This window comes from Triticum dicoccoides, chromosome 6B (assembly GCF_002162155.2).
Source record: "Triticum dicoccoides isolate Atlit2015 ecotype Zavitan chromosome 6B, WEW_v2.0, whole genome shotgun sequence".
In the NCBI taxonomy this organism is placed as follows: Eukaryota; Viridiplantae; Streptophyta; class Magnoliopsida; order Poales; family Poaceae; genus Triticum; species Triticum dicoccoides.
In genome coordinates, this window is record NC_041391.1 from 568,791,442 (window position 1) to 568,813,105 (window position 21,664).

Consider the following 21,664-nt stretch of genomic DNA (forward strand, 5'->3'; position numbering starts at 1 on the left):
AAAAAAAGTCTAATCTAAACCTTCCTAAATAATTTTTCTTCGGCAATTGATCAAAGGCTGGGGGGCAGCGGCCCCCTGGCCCCAACATAGCTCCGCCATTGAAGAACATGGTGTCATGAAGGAGCTACAGTGTTTACGGACTGCGTTGATTTGATCGTGGAGATAGGCAATGTGCAGCTTACTCATTGTCATCGGAAGGCCAATGAAGTCGCACATGAAATTGCAAGCATAGCTATGAGAACTATCATTCTCAAAACATAACAAAAAAAATTATGATAACTATTGGGTAGATGATTCTCCATCTTTTATTAATGTGTCTTTTGTGAACAATGTAAGTGTTCTTATTTGATCAAAAAAGATGTATCGCCCGTCGATATGCTGTTCAGGTTTTGCATGCGGAAATAAGTGTAGCCTCGTAACCTTCTTTTGCTGTGGAAAAAGTCTAAAACAAACCTTAAACTTGTAGACGAAAGCTAAATCAAAATCTGAACTTGTAATCCCGGAAATCCGCACACCGAACTCTTCAATCCCGGTCTATTTTAAACCTTGAAGGTGTTTAAATGGTATTTGCTGACGTGGCAAGGGCTGGGTAGACACTAGGACGAATTGGGCTGGCCCGTTAGCACAATCGCTCGCTTGCTCTACCCTGTTTAGCTTTTTCGTTTTTCTTTCTTTGTTTTTTCATTTTTGTAAAGATAATAAATTCTAGTTTACATTTTCGTAATCACAATACACACCTTTTAGAACTACACGTACCCACTTTGTCTTCCCCTAAGGGGTACTCACTTGTCTTAGGAGTGACAAAAAATACCAGCAGACGCATAAATAAGTTACACGTAGGAGGACTTGAACTCAGGATAACACACTAGCAAAGACCCGCACCTAACCACTAACCCCGACGGCTGCTAGCGATTATAGACAGGGCTTCGTTTTAAAAAAACTAACAGAAGCGTTCATATATGAAAACATTCCTGGTTTTTTTAAATTTTTCTGAAACAAAATGTGAACAATTTTGAAATACCCATTATAATGTTTTAACGCAAATAATTCAAGAAATTCCATTTTTTTCAAATGTGACACGGTAACTTTTTTCCAAACACGTGTATTACATTTTCTTAATGATAATAAAGATTTTACAAAATTATAGAACGTTTTATTTCATTGCGTAATTTTTTTAAAAAAATCAGGTATGAAAATAATTCCCCCAAAAAACAAAAAAAAGAACAAAAAACTGATTGTGTTTTAAAAAATGGTTCTTTTGTCAAAAGTATTCGGAATTTGATGTAAAAGTTCGCACTTTAAAAAATGTTCGGCCATTTAAACAAAATACGTTTAAAAAAATTGCTCTAAAAAATGTTTTCAATGCCGACTTTGCGGTCTGTTATTAACTATGTTGAGCTTCGAATTATATATCACTAACAGACACGTACTCAGGTGGCTGGCAGGTGGGGGGCAGCAGCGCCTAGTCGCAAGTTCAATACCCCGAAGTGTCTACTTTTGTTTTCAAGTCGCGCCTTATAGAAACGAATTGAAGAAAAGCATTACTTCACGCCCGATGGGCCGGCCCAATCGCGTCTGCAGCCAACAATCCTGGTATTTGATCTGCCACGTCCACAATCCCTGTTTGGGAACGTTTTCAGGGTTTAAAACAGACCGGGATTAAAGAATTTGGTGTGCTGATTCCCGGATTTTAAGTTAAGGGTTCGATTTGGCTTTTGCCTACAAGTTCAAGGTTTATTTTAAACTTTTTCCTTTTGCTGTAGACCGCCCGGTCACCCTGGCACGGTGGGAGCTAGTTAGTTCTATTCATTTTTTACCACATGTGACAAAGTGACTCCTAAAGAGCTAAACTGGTGACAGTTTTCAGGCTTGCCTTATTGATTCTTCTTGGCCGATCTCGACGAGCTATCGGACAGTGAATTTTTTTGTTTCTGCGAAGCATATACAGTCCGAAAAAACTTGTCCCTCAAATTGGTGCTAGACACATCCATTTGAAGGAGGACAACCTTTTTCGGACAAAAGGAGTACGTGCTATGATGATAATTTGTTGGTTGTGTGACTTGGCATATTTCAGCAAGAGAAACGCAAAGGTAGAATTTGGGTTAAGATGTTGATGGCAGCATGCCTGCCTCAATTACGATGATCTGAGTTCTTTTTTTAGAAAGGAAGAGGGAAGACCCTCTATATTGAGGGATGCACACAAGCATATATTATCGATTATTGATAATATCAAACAAATCAGCTTACAAAGAGGAACATCATAAAAATTGAGTCCACCCATAGGACATGGGACATGCCTCACAGCATCTCCATGTCATACCACCAAACCTACCACAATATATTAGAAGAAAAAGGATGCAAAGCTCCAAGACAACGACTTCAAGAAGGAATCGCGGCTGTTGGTTGGTCCAAACAGATGTGTCGGACCAATGGGATATCACCCTTGAAGGGGTCGAAACACTTTCAATAAGGCAACAACATAAGCAATTCAATAAGGTAACAACATTGACATTGCATGATGAAGCAACAAAGCAAGATCCTGAGTTTTCACCCGAAGAAAATACATCCACGATGTTTGTCGCCATAGTCAGCACCCACCACTCTACCTGTTCACACGGAACTAGCCGGCCAAAGGAAAAAAAATGAAAATTACCAAAAGTAAAGGCGTTGTCACGTCGCTTACCATCATTACCGCACCATCATCTCAATTGATGGTTGTTGTATGGTAGCCGTCATCATGAAATGCACCATCTCGACAACTATCATCGGTAGCAGTGGGAGAGGGTTGCGCCTCGCACAACCACCCGATGTGACCAACCCAATGCCCGATGCATCGCGCCAAATCCATCTGATCTGGCAAACCTCACCACCACCTAGCTACACCAACCCATGTGCCACCGCATCTGATCACACACATAGGAATGTCAAATATGCCTCTGACCATCACCGACGAGACAACCCTCCCCTAGGCAACGACGACAGTTGTTCTGCTCGTTCACCGCTGCCGGTCACATCACCTCACACTCGACGCACTATCGAACCCGACTATGGCTATAGTAATCTTCGCACGACCTCGCCAATCACCAATGGCGCTTTGACCTCTTCAACCACACCGTCATTGGGGACGAGAGGGCACAAGTGCCCGCACGACCTTTGGCCTATGCATCGACGGCCACCCACCTGGCCCGGCGCATCTTGATAGAAAGCTTTAGCAAACAAAATGTTATAGGGAGATTATGCAAGCAAGTGATCCAACTTTGCCTTGTGCCCCTATAGTCAGTGGGCCCATTTTGTGCCTTCCTTCTAAGAAGAGTGAGCTATCCAATCCTCTAGCCCTTTCTGTGGCATGCATGCAACAAGAGGCCAGTAGAATATTTTCCTTAAACATTTTTGCCTAACAAAATAACCGCACCACTATATGATTAACGTCTTGGGCAGTGAAGTGGCTCGCAATTCTGGCAAAAGAAAGGTACGGCGTTGATCTACTTGAGCGCACTCACGTGACAAATTGCAAGCCAGCTTTTACACCCATGCGTGTTCATGAGAAGTTCTCCCATTACTTTTTTAAAAAAAAAATTGAGGAAAGTTGTCCCATGATATTGGAGAAGCTAATATTCTAACCACCGACTCAGGCGGATCTCCCCTTCACCGTGAAGGTGGACAGCCTACATATTTGGGAACACTGGTAGGCTGCTACCAGGACCAAAGATCCACTAGCGACTTCGTGGTTTTCTCCCATCCTAAGCCAAGTCCTGCAACAAAGGCTTCTTTGGTGACTGGCTTCTACGATAATTAGGTGTTAGGTGTGATATACTTTGGGTCATGGATAATCGTGCTTCTATTAACTTTTTTTTTTGCCAGGGCTTCTATCAACCATTGAACGCATGAATACATCAATTTAGTTCCATTCTCAGAAGCGGAGACATTTAGTTCACAGCAGAAATAATTGAAAGACGTGAAAAAGTGCTTATTAAAATGTTACACACATCAGGGGATAAGAAATATAATAACAGTATAATTCAACATGTAAACCAAAATCTTCAGATTTAAACAAGTTCACAATGCAACCAAGGGCACGTTCAGTTTGGTGGGGATGGAAGAGGGCTGAGGGGTGTTAAATCTTGGTTCACAGGATAGGAATTTTTTTTCTGTTGAGTCTTGCGTAATGTTTATTTTCCTTTGAAAAAGTTAGCAATCCTGCATAGGAATAGGAATCCCGTTCCTATAAACCAAAGGGAAATTTCCTATAGAAATCATATCCTACAGAATTCCTATGAAATTCCTCCAAACCAGAGGTCTAAACCCTCTCCAACCCCCATGGGGAGAGGATTAACTGACAAAGGCCTAAACTAGCTTATTACATGAAAGGACCATAATATCATCCCAAAGAAGGGACATTAAATGATCACCAACCTAGAGCACTATAGGATCAACAATTGAAAACTGCAATGGTGGATAGGTTGGCAATGCTGTATGTGAAGCAACTTCCAAATCAACAACCAAAAACAAGCAAAACCGATATAGCAAGCTATTTCACATGGAACATGGCATCTAAGAAACATGCACAAGTCTTCAGTATGTTTAAATTTCAAACACTAAACAACGTCTTTAAGTTCTACAACCATGGAGTAGCAAACTAAGCAGATCACAAGGCTCTTCTAGCTGCAGGTGATATCTCTTAAGTTCTCATCTAGCATTGACCATCCACAGGCTTACCCTGCATATGGATGGTAGCGACCAGTAGCACCACCACCACTGCTGCTACCATAGCCTCCCCTAGCACCATAGAGTCCACCCACGCCAGACCTAACACTAGGATCGGCACTGGCACCTGAAGAGTCATAACTAGGCCCATAGCTAGACGTGCCATAAGGCACAGCATCACGCCCATATGCACCACCTAAACCACCACCATAAGGCACAGCATCACGCCCATATGCACCACCTAAACCACCACCATAACTGCCACCAAAACGACTGGAGTAGAGCGACGATTCTCCATGATGACCTCCAAATGCTCCATCATAACCACCATAGCCGCTACTATAGTCACCAGGATAAGCACTACTGTAGCTGCCAGGAACATAAGCACTACTGTAGCTGCCAGGAACATAAGCACTACTGTAGCTGCCAGGCCTAGCGCCAAAACCAGGTGATTTATAGGGGGCAAAGCGACCACCATTGTTGTAACGGCTGGCAAATCCATCATAACCATCTGCATAAGGAGATCTCCTAGGTTTGCTATCAAGTGAATGAGGTGGGTTAGAGGGTTTCTTTGGTTCTGCCTTCTTGATCTCCACCTACAGCAAAGCAAGAAAGTCAACCTATGTCTCTTTCAATTCTATTTACTTCCAAGAATGGAGTGCTAATAAACTGCCACCTATGTAAGAACACAACTGGCGACTCAAACGAAAGAGCAAATCAGGCAAATATGGTGTGATAGCTCCAAGTAACTGGAGGTCTGTACTAATTATTAGTGTCTGTGGTACGAAACTAGGCTCACGGAAGTCTAGAAAGCACCAACGAAGGCTCACCTGAGTACCATTTAGATCAATCTTATTGCCTTTCTTAGCTAACAAATCATCTACAGTTTTTTCTGCATCAAACACTATAAATCCAAATCCTCGTGACCGGTTGGTCGAATGATCACAGATGATCTCATGTTCCACCACCTTTCCAAACTTTGAAAAGAAGTCCTTGAATTCACCTGTTAAATAAACAAGTTGAGGACTTCAACCTAATTATCCAGAGCAACGAAGCTAACTGGCAGTAAAAAAGAACACATAATACCATCTGTTAGAGCAGTAGGCAATCCGCCAACAAAAATCTTCTTTGTCTTGAAATCTTTCAGGGGGGCAGCACCCTTCGGGATAGTCCTTTTAATTTCGACCTGGAATTTTCATATTATGTCTAGTTAGTTTGAAGTGAAACTGGGGGTTTTAAGCCTTTTGATTCTTAAAAAGAAACCGCATTAAAGATAGAACTGTTTTTTTTTTTTTGCTGTGGCATGCTCAAGGATCTTAAACTTCATATGACTTGTGTACATAAAAAGCAAGGAAAAGCGATGAGCTCCCATGTGAACTGATGTAATTGCAGCAGTAATAGGAACCATGCAGTGTACCTGCTTGCCATCGATGACATGGTTATCTTCAATCACTCTGTCAACAATAGCAGGATCTGAATAGGTAATAAATCCAAAGCCTCTGGGCTTTTGGGTATGGCGGTCCTTCATTATTACCGCATCAATTATCTCCCCGTACTTCCCAAAGTACTCTTTGAACGTATCTGCACGTCAAGAATCAAGCAAATCAATTAGTAGCAAGTCGGTGTTCAACAGGAGAACAAAACAGCATTAAAACATCTACATTGGTATGCTAACTCATCATCAAGCACCGAAGTAACCTGCTTAACAGGTTCAAAAATATCGTAAAGGTAGCGTTTTAGGTCCTACCAAGATAATAAGACATCAGAAGAAAGTGAATATCAATTGTGGAACGTTTTGCTCGACTTAATAACTGCATAAAAAATCCTACTGTACGACATGTTCACAAATCCCACAATGTACATACGACGGTTTCTCGTCCGATGCATGTACGACACTGAGTCGTGACCCTTCGATCCAACGTCACAAGCAAATCCGACGATGCATGGCGGCCAACGGAAATCAGATATAGAACGCCGTATATGAAGCAATTTCGTTTCTTTAATAACACAGAAGTGCTTCTTTTTTAATCAGTTAACATATGCACCCAGTATCGTTTAATGATTTTCCAACAAACAATTCACTTCTGTCTACCCAAATAGACTCCATAACAGGACTCCCAAGTCCACCTCCCTTCATATCTAACCGCAAAGCCGTGTATCATAACAATTCGCATACACTAATGACGACCCAACCAAATCACAACAATTCGCATACACTAATGACGACCCAACCAAATCACAAGTTTTTTACGACTAAACAGACTGGCGTCCACGGGATCTTCGAGGCTACAAACCTCCACAACAAGGTAAATCGACATCTAGGGCAAACAACGACTAGATCTGAAAGAATACGAACAGAACCTAACGAAATCGAGAAGCTTGCGGCAGAATAAAAGAACAAGGTACAAGGTCAAGTCTAGAACGGATCTGCACGTACCCATGCTTGTCTGCCTGGAGAGCCCGCCGATGAACATCTTGCTGCACGAATCCCCCCGGAGAAGAAACAGAAAAAATCATAATCAGCGAAAAAAGCACGTCTCGGCAGTCGAGATGCAGAAAACGAGCCGACGGACGGAAGGTACGAAGGGGGGAGAGAGAGGGCTCACGCGGGGCTAGCTCCATCCTGCTGCTTCATCTCGCCGGAACCCTAGGCTGGTGGGTGGGGAAACGAGGGGCGGAGGGAACGTGCTCTGCGGGATTGGGGATTTTGCCGGAACTCTAGGCTGGACCGCGGACGGGGAGGTGTATATACCTATACCCCTCGAGTCTCACAATTCGACAATTCGGTTACAACTCCCCCTCGCAATGTTGTGGAGAGGCGGTTTACACTATAGCTGGCCAAACGGGCCGGCCCGGCCCGGCACGGCACGGCCCATCCTAATCGTGCCTGGCACGGTCCGGCCCGCCTAGGCACGATTATTATACGGGCCGTGCCGTGCCAGCCCGCGTGCTGCAGCCTGCAGCCCAGGCACGGCCCGTATGCTAATCGGGCCGGCCCACCGGCACGCCAGGCCCACTAATCTACCTCCTATTTTGCGTACTGGGCGTTTTTAGCCTATTTTTACCTGTTGGCCCATATTAGGATACATAAAAAATATAAAAAATTTAATTGGGCCGTGCCATGCCAGCCCGCGTGCTCGCCCTTCAGGCCCAGGCACGGCCTATGGCGTGCTGCGTGTCGGGCCCGGCCCGTTTAGCATGTGTCGTGTCGTGCCGCCCGTGCCGTGCCAACCGTGCTACCGGGCCGGCCCAACTATCCCGGCCCGTTTGGCCAGCTATAGTTTACACCGAGGGCTTATACCGCCATACGATTAAAAAAAAGACTTATACTGCCAACTCAACATGGGGCCCATGTGTCAGCCTAATATAATTAAAAATTTGGCATAATATTTTTAAACGTGGCAAATCAAATGTTTTTTAGGCACATTTAGTTGGCGTGAGGATGACAGATATAGTTTACGAGCACGGCTGGAAAAAAAAGTGAACTAAGACGGATTTGTCATGCTTGCCAACTAAATTTGCTATTGTCGGCAAACACAAATTGTCATTAAAAAGTTTGATTTGCCATGGTCAAAAAACTGACGTCGGATTTGTGATGGAGTTCATGGGAAACATACTCTATTTTCCTCGTTCTTACCTCAATCTCTATTTCTCTCTCGCTGCTTCACTGACCCTTTTGATTGATTACTACGACGGCGCTTGGCGCATATGCATCGACCAGGGCAGATGAGGAGCGCGTCGAAGACCAAGGAGTGAGTGGGTGTGGCCACTCCGGTGGTCGCGAAATGATCTAACACGAAAGCAAAGTTTTGGCAATGTCATGCGGGGTGCCAACGTTAAAAATAACATGGCGGTGGGCCTGCTCGCCGCCATGTTGGATGCGCTGCTCTAGACCAGGGCATGACCGTGTCACACCGCGTCGGAACCAGGCGTTGTGGAGACGAAGTTGCCGGTGTCGCTCGTCGAAGAGGCAAGTCATGGCATCCTGGAAGTGGAGTTGTCGGTGGTTCTCATCACGGACATGATGAGAGTGAACCATCGCACAGGTGTCGCATCATGCGTCGACATCAACTTATGTGGTCGCTTAGCCCTTGTAGCCATCAAATTGAGCCCCAGTGATGTGTGCGTACATGATTATGTGTTTCTTCATCTATACCAATCTAGCTAACTGCTGGTAGTAGGAGTGATATGGGCTGAACAGTGGGAAGACCGATCTTGAGGAACTCAAAATGAATTTGAAAAAAAAAAATAAGAGAAATCGCTAGCAAGCATAAGAGACACAAGAGGAAAAAAGTCAAGCCAACAGTTATAGAATATGTGTTTTTCTAGGGTGACATGGTGGAGAGAACAATACCCAAAAAAAGAATGCACACCTTTGATAACAGGGTTCATGAAGGAGTGGTTTATAGGATTGGTTCTTTCAAAATCTACCATGTCATAGGGAAATACAATGCAATAGATCATCCATACATAATGATTTTCGCCTAGAGAACAACCCTGGGTTCAATCGTTCCTCAACCTAAAACTTTTCAGAGTTTAGATACACAGCTTGAAAAAATGGATTGGATTAAATATCTTGATGCTGGGTAAGCTTACTATAAATTTTGTTTCCATTGCAGTCTTATTTACAGTGCACAGATTATCAGTTTAGGTGATAATGTGCAAGTTTAGATTATACTCAGTCACTCAGTCACCACTTGTCTAGTTTTACACGTTGGTACTCTAGAGGGATCAGTGATATTCAATAGAGTGCCCGGATTTATAAAGAAGTTAAACAAATGATATTCTACACAATTGAACATTTTGATATACGGAATGCTAGAGAAACATACAAAGCAGTGAATCACCCATTGAGACTTTGTTTCGGTGAGTGAACAATAGCTGAACCACCTACTCCACAACTAGAAAAGTTTTCCATGTTGGCCTATAATGTGTTCCCTTTTAACAACTTGAGAAGCGTGTTGGGCAGAATATTTTAATGCCAGGTTAGATGACGTATACTTTTTCTTCTCATTTTTATGCATATAAATAATTAATTGTCTTATGATTTTACATTCCTTTCAGATGCTCTCGGTTTGGTGACTTTCATCACTGATGTGTACCACCATCTGGTAGTGCTCTATGTAACTATTTATTGTACTATGGATAATTCATTCTTATGGCTTGTTAATTAACTATGAATCTTCATACAATTAGTGTGTTGTTGTGACATTATGGGAAGATCTGGTAGATACATTTGACGATGATAGACTATCTGAGTGGTCGAAGGATGAGCCTATTGTGGATATGTTTGTCACCATCTTGGTTGATCAAAATTCAAGTATGTAAACAATGACGTCGAAGAGATTATTTTTGGTCACTGTCTTAAATTAATTTGAGAAAAATGACAACGATATGGAAATTATTACGACATTCAGGTATGCTAGCATTCAAATAGACCTGGGCCACTAGATGGTACAATAATATGGTAGCTCTTGAGGAGTCAGCCATCTGAAATGTAATAATAACAAATTGCTCTTCCTATGCTTATTTTTGTATTTTTAAGAAACAAGATCATATCAAATTGATTTGTTGGTAACTATTGGAATCATGCAGCAGGAGGTTCATGCTTCATCAAATTGAGTTACAAAGAATGGCCCAAAACTGGCGTGAACCAACTAAGACATCCATTGTAGCGTTAGATGAACTACATCCAACAGATATGATGATGCATCATTATGCGTTGAACAATGTCTCAGTTTCTTTGGGTATATAATATATTTTGCATTGTGTAGCCATTTAGATTATATGTTAATATTCTATAATGTTGCACCAGAAAAGGGCTACAAGTTAAGAATCCGGGTTACTTAAATGGTTCTAGTCGATGATTGGTGGTACATGAGCTATAGAGAATGATCAAAGGAGTTAAGGAGAGTGATGTATACAAATGGACGACTTGTTCGAACCATGTGCCACTTCCCGGTATTTTTCTCATAACAACCTAGAAATAAGCGCATATTTTCAATTATCGATGTACTACAGATCATGTGGTTACTTGCAGATAAAAAAATCGTCTTTGCATCATAGATGTGTAGAATGGTGGTATAGTAGAGCCAAAATATGTAGACTTCGCTCTTTGGGCCACGGGTTGTGGCTCAAACAAGGGGCCTGACTTGGCACATGCATTGAATTGCATGCTCTGATGGGAAAGAGATTTGTTGTCACGGCGACCACAGATAGCAATTCACTTGATGGCGATCACAAATATATTCAAGTGCAGGCCACTAAGCCGTTACAAGGGATGACCGCCTCCAACCTTTTCCCCCTCGGTACTTCTTCAACAACACAAAAGGATGGTAGTGTTCTTCCTCTGAAGCGGCACCAACTGGTTGTAGGAAATATGCCCTAGAGGCAATAATAAAGTTGTTATTTATATTTCCTTATATCATGATAAATGTCTATTATTCATGCTAGAATTGCATTAACCGGAAACTTGATACATGTGTGGATACATAGACAAAACACAGTGTCCCTAGTAAGCCTCTACTAGACTAGCTCGTTTATCAAAGATGGTTAAGTTTCCTAACCATAGACATGTGTTGTCATTCGATGAACGGGATCACATCATTAGGAGAATGATGTGATGGAAAAGACCCATCTGTTAGCATAGCATATTGATCGTTCAGTTTTATTGTTGTTGCTTTCTTCATGTCAAATACATATTCCTTCGATTATGAGATTATACAACTCTCGGATATCGGAGGAATGCCTTGTGTGCTATCAAACGTCACAACGTAACTAGGTGATTATAAAGATGCTCTACAGGTATCTCTGAAGGTGTTTGTTGGGTTGGCATAGATCGAGATTAGGATTTGTCACTCCGAGTATGGGAGAGGTATCTCTGGGCCCTCTCGGTAATACACATCATAAGAAGCCTTGCAAGCAATGTGACTAGTGAGTTAGTTGCGGGATGATGTATTACGGAACGAGTAAAGAGACTTGCCGGTACGAGATTGAACTAGGTATGAAGATACAGACGATCGAATCTCGGGCAAGTAACATACCGATGACAAAGGGAATAACGTATGTTGTCATAACGGTTCGACCGATAAAGATCTTTGTAGAATATGTAGGAACCAATACGAGCATCCAAGTTCCGCTATTGGTTATTGACCGGAGAGATGTCGGTCATGTCTACATAGTTCTCGAACCCATAGGGTCCGCACGCTTAACGTTCGATGACGATTTTGTATTATATGAGTTATGTGATTTGGTGACCGAATATTGTTCGGAGTCCCAGATGAGATCACGGACATGATGAAGAGTCTCGAAATGGTCGAGAGGTAAAGATTGATATATAGGACGATGGTATTCGGACACCGGAAGTGTTTCGGGATGCACCGGGTACTTATCGGGTCACCGGAAGGGGTTCCGGGCACCCCCAGCAAAAGATATGGGCCTTATGGGCCAAGAGGGGAAACACACCAGCCACAAAGGGGCTGGTGCGCCCACCCTCCCCCCATATGGGCTGGCCAAATTGGAGAAGGAAAGGGGAAGGAGGAAAGGAAAAGGGGAATAGGATTCCCCCTTCCCCCTCCTCCCTTCCTACTCTGAATAGGAATAGGAAAGGGGGAATGCCGAATTGGGAGGACCCCAAGTAGGATTCCTCCTACTTGGGGCGCCCCCTTGGCTGCCTAACCTATATATATATGGGCACCGCTAGAACACGCACCAATAATTGTTAGCCGTGTGCGGCGCCCCCCTCTGCAGTTTATGCCTCCGGTCCTATTCACATAGTGCTTAGGCGAAGCCCTGCGTGGATCACTTCACCATCACCGTCACCACCCCGTCGTGTTGACAGAACTCTCCCTCGACACTTTGCTGGATCAAGAGTTCGAGGGACGTCATCGAGCTGAACGTGTGCAGAACTTGGAGGTGTCGTACGTTCGGTGCTTGATCGGTTAGAACGAGAAGAAGTTCAACTACATCAACCACGTTGTCAAACGCTTCCGCTTTCGGTCTACGAGGGTATGTGGACACACTCTCCCCCTCTCGTTGCTATGCATCTCCTAGATAGATATTGCGTGAGCGTAGGAATTTTTTTGAAATTGCATGTTATGTTTCCCAACACTGATATACCAGAAGACAACTTGGATGTAGCCCCCGCCTCGAGCGACATATAAGGTAAGTGCCATTGAGTCAAATTTATTGCCACCTTACCTTGGCTTACAAATATATATATATATATATATATATATATATATATATATATATATATATATATATAATACAAATACACTACTGGGATAGAAGATACCTACCATCAAAGATCCGTTGAACCAGGCAAAATCAAACAAAGGTTATCCTAGCACGAGTACTATTGGCAATCAGAAAAAGATATCTAAACCATTGAATCGTTTGTTTTTACCAGTTATGCGTCTGTGGACACAAATCCATCTGCGGACGTCCTCCATGGCCAAGTCCATCTCCACCCACAAGTGGGGCAATTCCTCGAGTTGCTCCTCATCCTTACCCCCAAGATTAAAGTCGAGGGGTGCTCTTCCGGGTGCATCATTGCTGAGGAAGTGGGTGGTGTAGTAGACTAAGGCATAGCCTAGTGGTGGAAAGGGGTTGATGTCTTCCCACCCACTTAGGTTCAAGGCATTGTACTTGCAATTTGGCTTTGTTGCACCAATTATACTTTTGGGGCATCCCTTACAGTCTTTTTGTCAAAAGAGTGGGTGGTGTATTTGTTGAATACTTGAGCAATTTTCCATTAAGTTTAATCCCAAAAAGATAGATAACATGTGATAATCATAATAGAAATGATAATCAAATCAATTAGCAAACTGATGTGAGTAGTCATGCAATTGGGCACATAATAAATGGACATCATATCCACATCGGTAGATAAAAGGAGCAGGATGGACGCAAGCCCTAACAGAAGAGAGAAGAATATGTAGAGTGCGGTAGAAGAAGATGCATGTGCTGAAGGAAATATATATGCCCTAGAGGCAATAATAAAGTTGTTATTTTATATTTCCTTATTCATGACAAAGGTTTATTATTCATGCTAGAATTGTATTGATAGGAAACTTAAATACATGTGTGAATACATAAACAAATATTGTGTCCCTAGTAAGCCTCTACTAGACTAGCTCGTTGATCAAAGATGGTTAAGGTTTCCTAACCATAGACATGTGTTGTCATTTGATAACGGGATCGCATCAATTAGGAGAATGATGTGATGGACAAGACCCATCCGTTTGCTTAGCATATTGATCGTTCAGTTTATTGTTATCGCTTTCTTGATGTCAAATACATATTCCTTCGACTATGAGATTATGCAACTCCCGGATACCAGAGGAATGCCTTGTGTGCTATCAAACGTCACAACATAACTAGGTGATCATAAAGATGCTATACAGGTATCTTCGAAGGTGTTTGTTGAGTTGGGATATATCAAGATTAGGATTTGTCACTCCGAATATCATAGAGGTATCTCTGGGCCCTCTCGGTAATACACATCATAAGCTTGCAAGCAAATGAGTAAGGAGTTAGTTACTAGATGATGTATTACTGAACGAGTAAAGAGACTTGCCAGTAACGAGATTGAACTAGGTATGAAGATATGGATGATCAAATCTCGGGCAAGTAACATAGCGATGGACAAAGGGAATTACGTATGTTGTCATAACAGTTCGACCGGCAAAGATCTTCGTAGAATATTGATACGTCTCCAACGTATCTACTTTTTCTCATGCTTCTCCTCTTGTTTTGGGCTCTAATTTGCATGATTTGAATGAAACTAACCCCGGACTGACGCTGTTTTCAGTAGAACTACCATGGTGTTGTTTTTGTGCAGAAATAAAAGTTCACGGAATTGAACGAAACTTTGCGAGGATTTTTTATATCAATAATAAGAATTTCTGGAGCCAAGACCCACCAGAGAGGGGCCCCTAGTTGGGCACAACCCACCAGGGCGTGCCCCCTCTCTCCTGGCGCGCCCAGGTGGGTTGTACCCACCTGGTGGCCCCGCTGACGACCCCCCTGATCTATAAATTCACATATTTCCAGAAAAAATCAGGGAGAAAGAATTATCGCGTTCCACGAGATAGAGCCGCCGTCAAGCCCTATTCTTCCTCGGGAGGGCAGATCTGGAGTCTGTTTGGGGCTCCGGAGAGGGGGATCTTCGTTCTTCATCATCACCAACCCTTCTCCATCGCCAATTCCATGATGCTCCCCCCCGGGAGTGAGTATTCCTTCATAGGCTCGCTGGTCGGTGTTGCTATGTAGGAATTGGATGAGATTCATCATGTAATCGAGTTAGTTTTGTTAGGGCATGATCCCTAGTATCCACCATGTTCTTTGATTGATGTTGCTATGACTTTGCTATGCTTAATGCTTGTCACTTTGGGCCCGGGTGCCATGAACTCAGATCTGAATTGTTTATGAATTCATCATTATATCCATGTTTTAGATCCGATCTTGCAAGTTATAGTCACTTACTACGTGTTATGATCCGACAACCCCAGAGTGACAACAACCGGGCCCACTCCTGGTGATGACCGTAGTTTGAGGAGTTCATGTATTCACTATGCGTTAATGCTTTGTCCTGGTTCTCTATTAAAAGGAGGCCTTAATATCCCTTACTTTCCAATATGGACCCCGCTGCCACGGGAGGGTAGGACAAAAGATGTCATGCAAGTTCTTTTAATAAAGCACGTATGACTATTTACGGAATACATGCCTACATTATATCGATGAACTGGAGCTAGTGTCATATCGCCCTAGGTTATAACTGTTACACGATGAATATCATCCAACAAGTCACCGATGCAATGCATATGAATTTATTTATATTGATCTTGCTGGTTACTATTGCTCATCACTGTTACACTTGCTACAAAATTACTGCTATCACTGTTACTGTTACCGTTGGTGCTGCCATTATTATCAAAACTATCAAACTACTTTGCTACTGATCACTTTGCTGCAGATAATTAATCTCCAGGTGTGATTGAATTGACAACTCAGCTGCTAATACCTTCAAATATTCTTTGGCTCCCCTTGTGTCGAATCTATAAATTTGGGTTGAACACTCTACCCTCGAAAACTGTTGCGATACCCTATACTTGTGGGTTATCAAATATGTAGGAACCAATATGGGCATCCAGGTTCTACTATTGGTTATTGACCGGAGAGGTGTCTCAGTCATGTCTACATAGTTCTCGAACCCGTAGGGTCCGCACGCTTAGCGTTTGTTGATAATATAGTGTTATATGGGTTATATGATTTGATGACCAGATGTTGTTCGGAGTCCCGGATGAGATCATGGATATGACGAGTAGTCTCAAAATGGTTGAGAGGTAAAGATTGATATATATTACAATGGTATTCGGACACATGAATAGTTTCGGAGTGCACCGGGTACTCATCGGGTCACCGGAAGGGGTTCTTGATATGTCTCCAATGTATCTATAATTTTGATTGTTTCATGCTATTATATTATCTGTTTTGGATGTTTTATATGCATCAATATGCTATTTTATATTATTTTTGGGACTAACTTATTAACCTAGAGCCCAGTGCCAGTTTCTGTTTTTTCCTTGTTTTTGAGCTTCGCAGAAAAGGAATACCAAATGGAGTCCAAACGGAATGAAACTTCACGATGATTTTTTCTTGGACCAAAAGACACCTAGGGGACTTGGAGTGCAACTCAGAAGAGCCACGAGGAGGCGGCAAGGGTGGAGGGCGCACCCTAGGGGGGGCGCCCCCTACCTTGTGGGCCCCTTAGTGGCCTCATGACCTAGCTCTTCCTCCTATATATTTCAAATATTCCAGAACCACCAGAAGCATCCACGAAAACACTTTTCCGCCCTCGCAACCTTCTGTACCCGTGAAATCCCATCTTGGGACCTTTTCCGGCACCCTGTCGGAGGGGGATTCGATCACGGAGGGCTTCTACATCAACTCTATTGCCCTTCGGATGAAGCATGAGTAGTTTATGAAAACTACGGGTCCATAGCTAGTAGCTAGATGGCTTCTCTCTCTTTGATTCTCAATACCATGTTCTCCTCGATGTTCTTGGAGATCTATGTGATGTAATCTTCTTTTGCGCTGTGTTTGTCGAGATCCGATGAATTGTGGATTTATGATCAGCTTATCTATGAATATTATTTGAATCTTCTCCGAATTCTTATATGCATGATTTGGTATCTTTGTATTTCTCTTCGAATTATCAGTTTGGTTTGGCCAACTAGATTGGTTTTTCTTGCAATGGGAGAGGTGCTTAGCTTTGGGTTCAGACTTGCGTGATTTCACCCAGTGACATAGTAGGGGTAGCGAGACACGTATTGCTTTGTTTCCATCAGGGATACCAAGATGGGGTTTTCATCACATTGCTTGAGTTTATCCCGCTACATCATGTCATCTTACTTAATGCATTACTCTGTTCTTATGAACTTAATACTCTAGATGCAAGCAGGAGTCGGTCGATGTGTGGAGTAATAATAGTAGATGCAGAATCGTTTTCGTCTACTTGATAAGGACGTGATGCCTATATTTCATAATCATTGCCTTGGATATCGTCATAACTTTGCGCTTTTCTATCAATTGCTCGATGGTAAATTGTTTACCCACCGTATTATTTGACTTTAAGAGAGAAGCCTCTAGTGAAACCTATGGCCCCGAGTCTATTTTCCTCATTATATATTCAGATCTATATATTAAAAATACCAAAAATACCATGTTACACTTTATTTATATTTACTTTATTTTACGTTATAGTAATATTTTACATCTATCTCTATCAGGTCTCACCTTTAAGTGACCGTGAAGGGATTGACAACCCCTTTATCGCGTTGGGTGCAAGTGTTTGATTGTTTGTGTAGGTGCATCTATTGGGGACTTGTGTGTTTCTCCTATTGGATTGATACCTTGGTTCTTAACTGAGGGAAGTACTTATCTCTACTATGCTACATTACCCTTTCCTCTTCAAGGGAAAAACCAACACAAGCTCAGGAAGTAGCAGGAAGAATTTCTGGTGCCATTGCCGGGGAGATCTACGTCAAGCCTACCAAGTACCCATCATAAAACTCTCATCTCTTGCATTACATTATTCGCCATTCGCCTCTCGTTTTCCTCTCCCCCACTTTTAAAACGTCTTCAAAAATATACAAAAAGATTTGCCTTTTTTCGCCCTTCTTTCGTTCGCCTTTTGCTCGTTTGCTGGATTGGTTTGTTACCATCATGTCTGAATCTGGGGAGGTTATCATTGAAAATCTTGAGGAAAAACTTGAATCTTGTTCTTTGAATCATGAAACTGAAACTCCTTCCAATTACAAAGCAAAAAAAAAATCATGTGGGATATGGTAATATTACTGAGAAAAGTGTTATTCAAGAATTTTTGATTGTACGAGATCTATGCCCATTAGTAAAAGATGTATTCTTCTTGATACAAATTGTTAGCGGATGCCATTGTTATGCTTGTTGAAAAACTAGAAAGAAAATTTGTTCACATCCATCCCGCTTTGCAAAAAGTGTTTTACGAACTTCTCAATATTAACCATCCTATAGCTAAGAAGATTTCCACCATCATCCTTATCCGAGAATTTGATTTTATAATACAAGAGGCTAGGCATATTTTTGCTTTCTATAATAAAGATGTTGAACACCCTCCAATTGAAGATATCCTCCATGATAAAGAAACTATGCGTAGTTTGGAATCTAGGGATTATCAATCTTATAGCGAAAATCTTAGGAGGAGAGTTCCCTATTCAGAAATCTCTCAAGCTTTGTACCTTGAGACCTATGAGTAATTTGATTGGATTACTAGGGAAATTTATGTAGGATTTAATAGGGATTGTTTGAATAAGATGATGAAGGAACCCGTTAGAAAAAAGATAAGTATTCTTTATGATGATATTTATGGTGATGACCTCGATTGCGGGTTTATGAATGTCAAAATCACTAATCAAAGCCCTTTTCATGATTTGAGTTCATCTACAAGAAAGGAAATAAAAGAAAGAATATATTTGTTACGACGTGTTTTGGAGACTTGATGAGAAAATAATTGCATACCAAAGATGACAATACCTAGATCTATTGCCTTATGCCTAGCTAGGGGCGTTAAATAATAGCGCTTGTTGGGAGGCAACCCAATTTTATTTTCATTTTTATGTTTTTTGTTTTTTCTACTGTTTCTCAATAGTATCACAATTATTCTACTGTATTAATTGTGTTTTGGTGTTTTAATTAGTGTTTGAGCCAAGTAAGACCTTTGGGATGGCTTACGGTGATAGTTGATTTGATCTTGCTGAAAAACAGAAACTTTTGTGCCCAGTAAAATAATTTTAATTATTCATATAAGAATGATTTTGCTCTGAATTTTTTGCACAATATTGATATACAAATTGCCTATGTTGTCCTAATTTTTCATAATTTTTTGAGTTACATAAGTATTCGAAGTTTACATATTTCTACAGACTGTTCTGTTTTTGACAGATTCTATTTTCTAAGTGTTGTTTGCTTATTTTGATGAATCTATGGCTAGTATCGGGGGGGTATGAACCATGGAAAACTTGGAATACGGTAGATATTACACCAATATAAATAAATAATGAGTTCACAACAATACCAAAAGTGGTGATTGATTTTCTTATACTAACGGATCTCACGAGTTTTCTGTTGAGTTTTGTATTGTGAAGTTTTCAAGTTTTGGGTAAAGATTTGATGGACTATGGAATAAGGAGTGGCAAGAGCCTAAGCTTGGGGATACCCGAGGCACCCCAAGGTAATATTCAAGGACAACCAAGAGCCTAAGCTTGGGGATGCCCCGGATGGCATCCCCTCTTTCGTCTTCGTCTATCGTTAATTTACTTGAGGCTATAGTTTTATTCACCACATGATATGTGTTTTGCTTGGAGCGTCTTGTATGATATGAGTCTCTGCTTTTTAGTTTGCCACAATCATCCTTGTTGTACACACATTTTGAGAGGGACACGCATGAATCGTGATTTATTAGAATACTCTATGTGCTTCACTTATATCTTTTGAGCTAGGCAATTTTGCTCTAGTGATTCACTTATATCTTTTTAGAGCACAGCGGTGGTTTTATTTTATAGAAATTATTGAACTCTCTTGCTTCAGTTATATTATTTTGAGAGTCTCTTTAAACAGCATGGTAATTTGCTTTGGTTATGAATTTAGTCCTAATATGATAGGCATCCAAGAGGGATATAATAGAAACTTTCATATAAAGTGCATTGAATACTATGAGAAGTTTGATTCCTTATGATTGTTTTGAGATATGAAAATGGTGATATTAGAGTCATGCTAGTGAGTAATTGTGGATTGTAGAAATACTTGTGTTAAAGTTTGTGATTCCCGTAGCATGCATGTATGGTGAACCGTTATGTAACGAAGTCGAAGCATGATTTATTTATTGTTTGTCTTCCTTATGAGCGGCGGTCCGGGACGAGCGATGGTATTCTCCTACCAATCTATCCCCCTAGGAGCATGCACGTAGTACTTTGCTTCAATGACTAATAGATTTTTGCAATAAGTATGTGAGTTCTTTATGACTAATGTTGAGTCCATGGATTATACGCACTCTCACCCTTCCACCGTTGCTAGCCTCTCTAGTACCGCGCAACTTTCGCCTGTATCATACACCCACCATATACCTTCCTCAAAACAGCCACCATACTTATGTCTACTACACAACTTGTTCTTGTAGACTCGTGTTGGGCCTCCAAGCGCAGAGTTTTGTAGGACAGTAGCAAATTTCCCTCAAGTGGATGACCTAAGGTCTATCAATCCGTGGGAGGTGTAGGATGAAGATGGTCTCTCTCAAACAACCCTGCAACCAAATAATAAAAAGACTCTTGTGTACCCAATACACCAAATACAATGGTAATTTGTATAGGTGCAATAGTTCAGCGAAGAGATGGTGATACAAGTGTAATATGGATAGTAGATATTGATTTTTGTAATAGTAACAATTAAAAAACAACAAGGTAATGAACAATAAAAGTGAGCACAAACGGTATTGCAATGCTTGAAAATGAGGCCTAGGGTCCGTACTTTCGCTAGTGCAATCTCTCAACAATGCAAATATAATTGGATCATATAACCACCCCTCAATGTGCAACAAAGAATCACTCCAAAGTTCTTATCTAGCGGAGAACATAAAAAGAATTTGTTTGTAGGGTATGAAACCACCTCAAAGCTATTCTTTCCGATCGATCTATCCAAGAGTCCGTACTAAAATAACACCAAAGCAAATTCAGATTCGTAATACTCAATCCAACACAAAGAACCTCAAAGAGTGCCCCAAGATTTCTACCGGAGAAACAAAGACAAGAACGTGCATCAACCCCTATGCATAGATTATCCCAATGTCACCTCGGGAATCCGCGAGTTGAGTGACAAAACATATATCAAGTGAATCAATATAATACCCCATTGTCACCAGAGTATTCGTATGCAAGACATATATCAAGTGTTCTCAAATCCATAAAAGTATTCGATCCGATAAAATGAAATCTCAAAGGGAAAACTCAATTCATCACAACAAGATAGAGAGGGAGAAACACCATATGATCCAACTATATTAACAAAGCCCCCGATACATCAAGATCGTGCCATCAAGAACACGAGAGAGAGAGAGAGAGAGAGAGAGAGAGAGAGAGAGAGAGCTTAAACACATAGCTACTAGTACAAACCCTCAGCCCCGAGGGTGGCCTACTCCCTCCCCATCATGGTGGCCGCCGGGATGATGAAGATGGCCACCGGTGATGATTTCCCCCTCTGGCAGGGTGCCGGAATGGGGTCTAGATTGGTTTTTCGTGGCTATAGAGGCTTACGGCGGCGGAACTTCTGATCTAGGGTTACCCCCAGGGTTTTTGGAATATTTGATGATTTATAGGGCGAAGAGGGGGTGTGAGAGGCCACCGAGGTGGGCACAACCCACCTGGGC

The 21,664-nt window shown here is 41.7% G+C and overlaps 1 protein-coding gene across 2 annotated transcripts; it reads right to left on the reverse strand.

The window, feature by feature from the left end:
* Positions 1-4,517: 4,517 nt before the first annotated feature.
* Positions 4,518-7,469, reverse strand: LOC119322277 (heterogeneous nuclear ribonucleoprotein 1-like). Of its 2 annotated transcripts, XM_037595772.1 has the most exons (7): positions 7,311-7,469; positions 7,142-7,182; positions 6,122-6,285; positions 5,791-5,890; positions 5,535-5,707; positions 4,946-5,300; positions 4,518-4,900 (listed from the first exon to the last, which is right to left on the reverse strand). In XM_037595772.1, exons 1-7 carry the CDS (start codon positions 7,337-7,339, stop codon positions 4,713-4,715), a joined length of 1,050 nt encoding a protein of 349 aa, XP_037451669.1. In that variant the 5' UTR covers positions 7,340-7,469; the 3' UTR covers positions 4,518-4,712. The 2 variants fall into 2 exon arrangements, with proteins under 2 accessions (XP_037451669.1, XP_037451668.1); XM_037595771.1 differs by having other exon boundaries at positions 4,518-5,300.
* Positions 7,470-21,664: the final 14,195 nt, after the last annotated feature.

What these genes read in the sequence shown, in the direction of transcription:
- LOC119322277 (XM_037595771.1), bottom strand. Translation starts at nt 7,339, where the DNA reads ATGAAGCAGCAGGATGGAGCTAGCCCCGC. An exon ending in GCCTACTGCTCTAACAGATG is followed by an intron (nt 5,708 to 5,790) that starts GTATTATGTGTT and finishes TTTATTTAACAG; the next exon opens with GTGAATTCAAGGACTTCTTT. An exon ending in TTGATCTAAATGGTACTCAG is followed by an intron (nt 5,301 to 5,534) that starts GTGAGCCTTCGT and finishes GCTTTGCTGTAG; the next exon opens with GTGGAGATCAAGAAGGCAGA.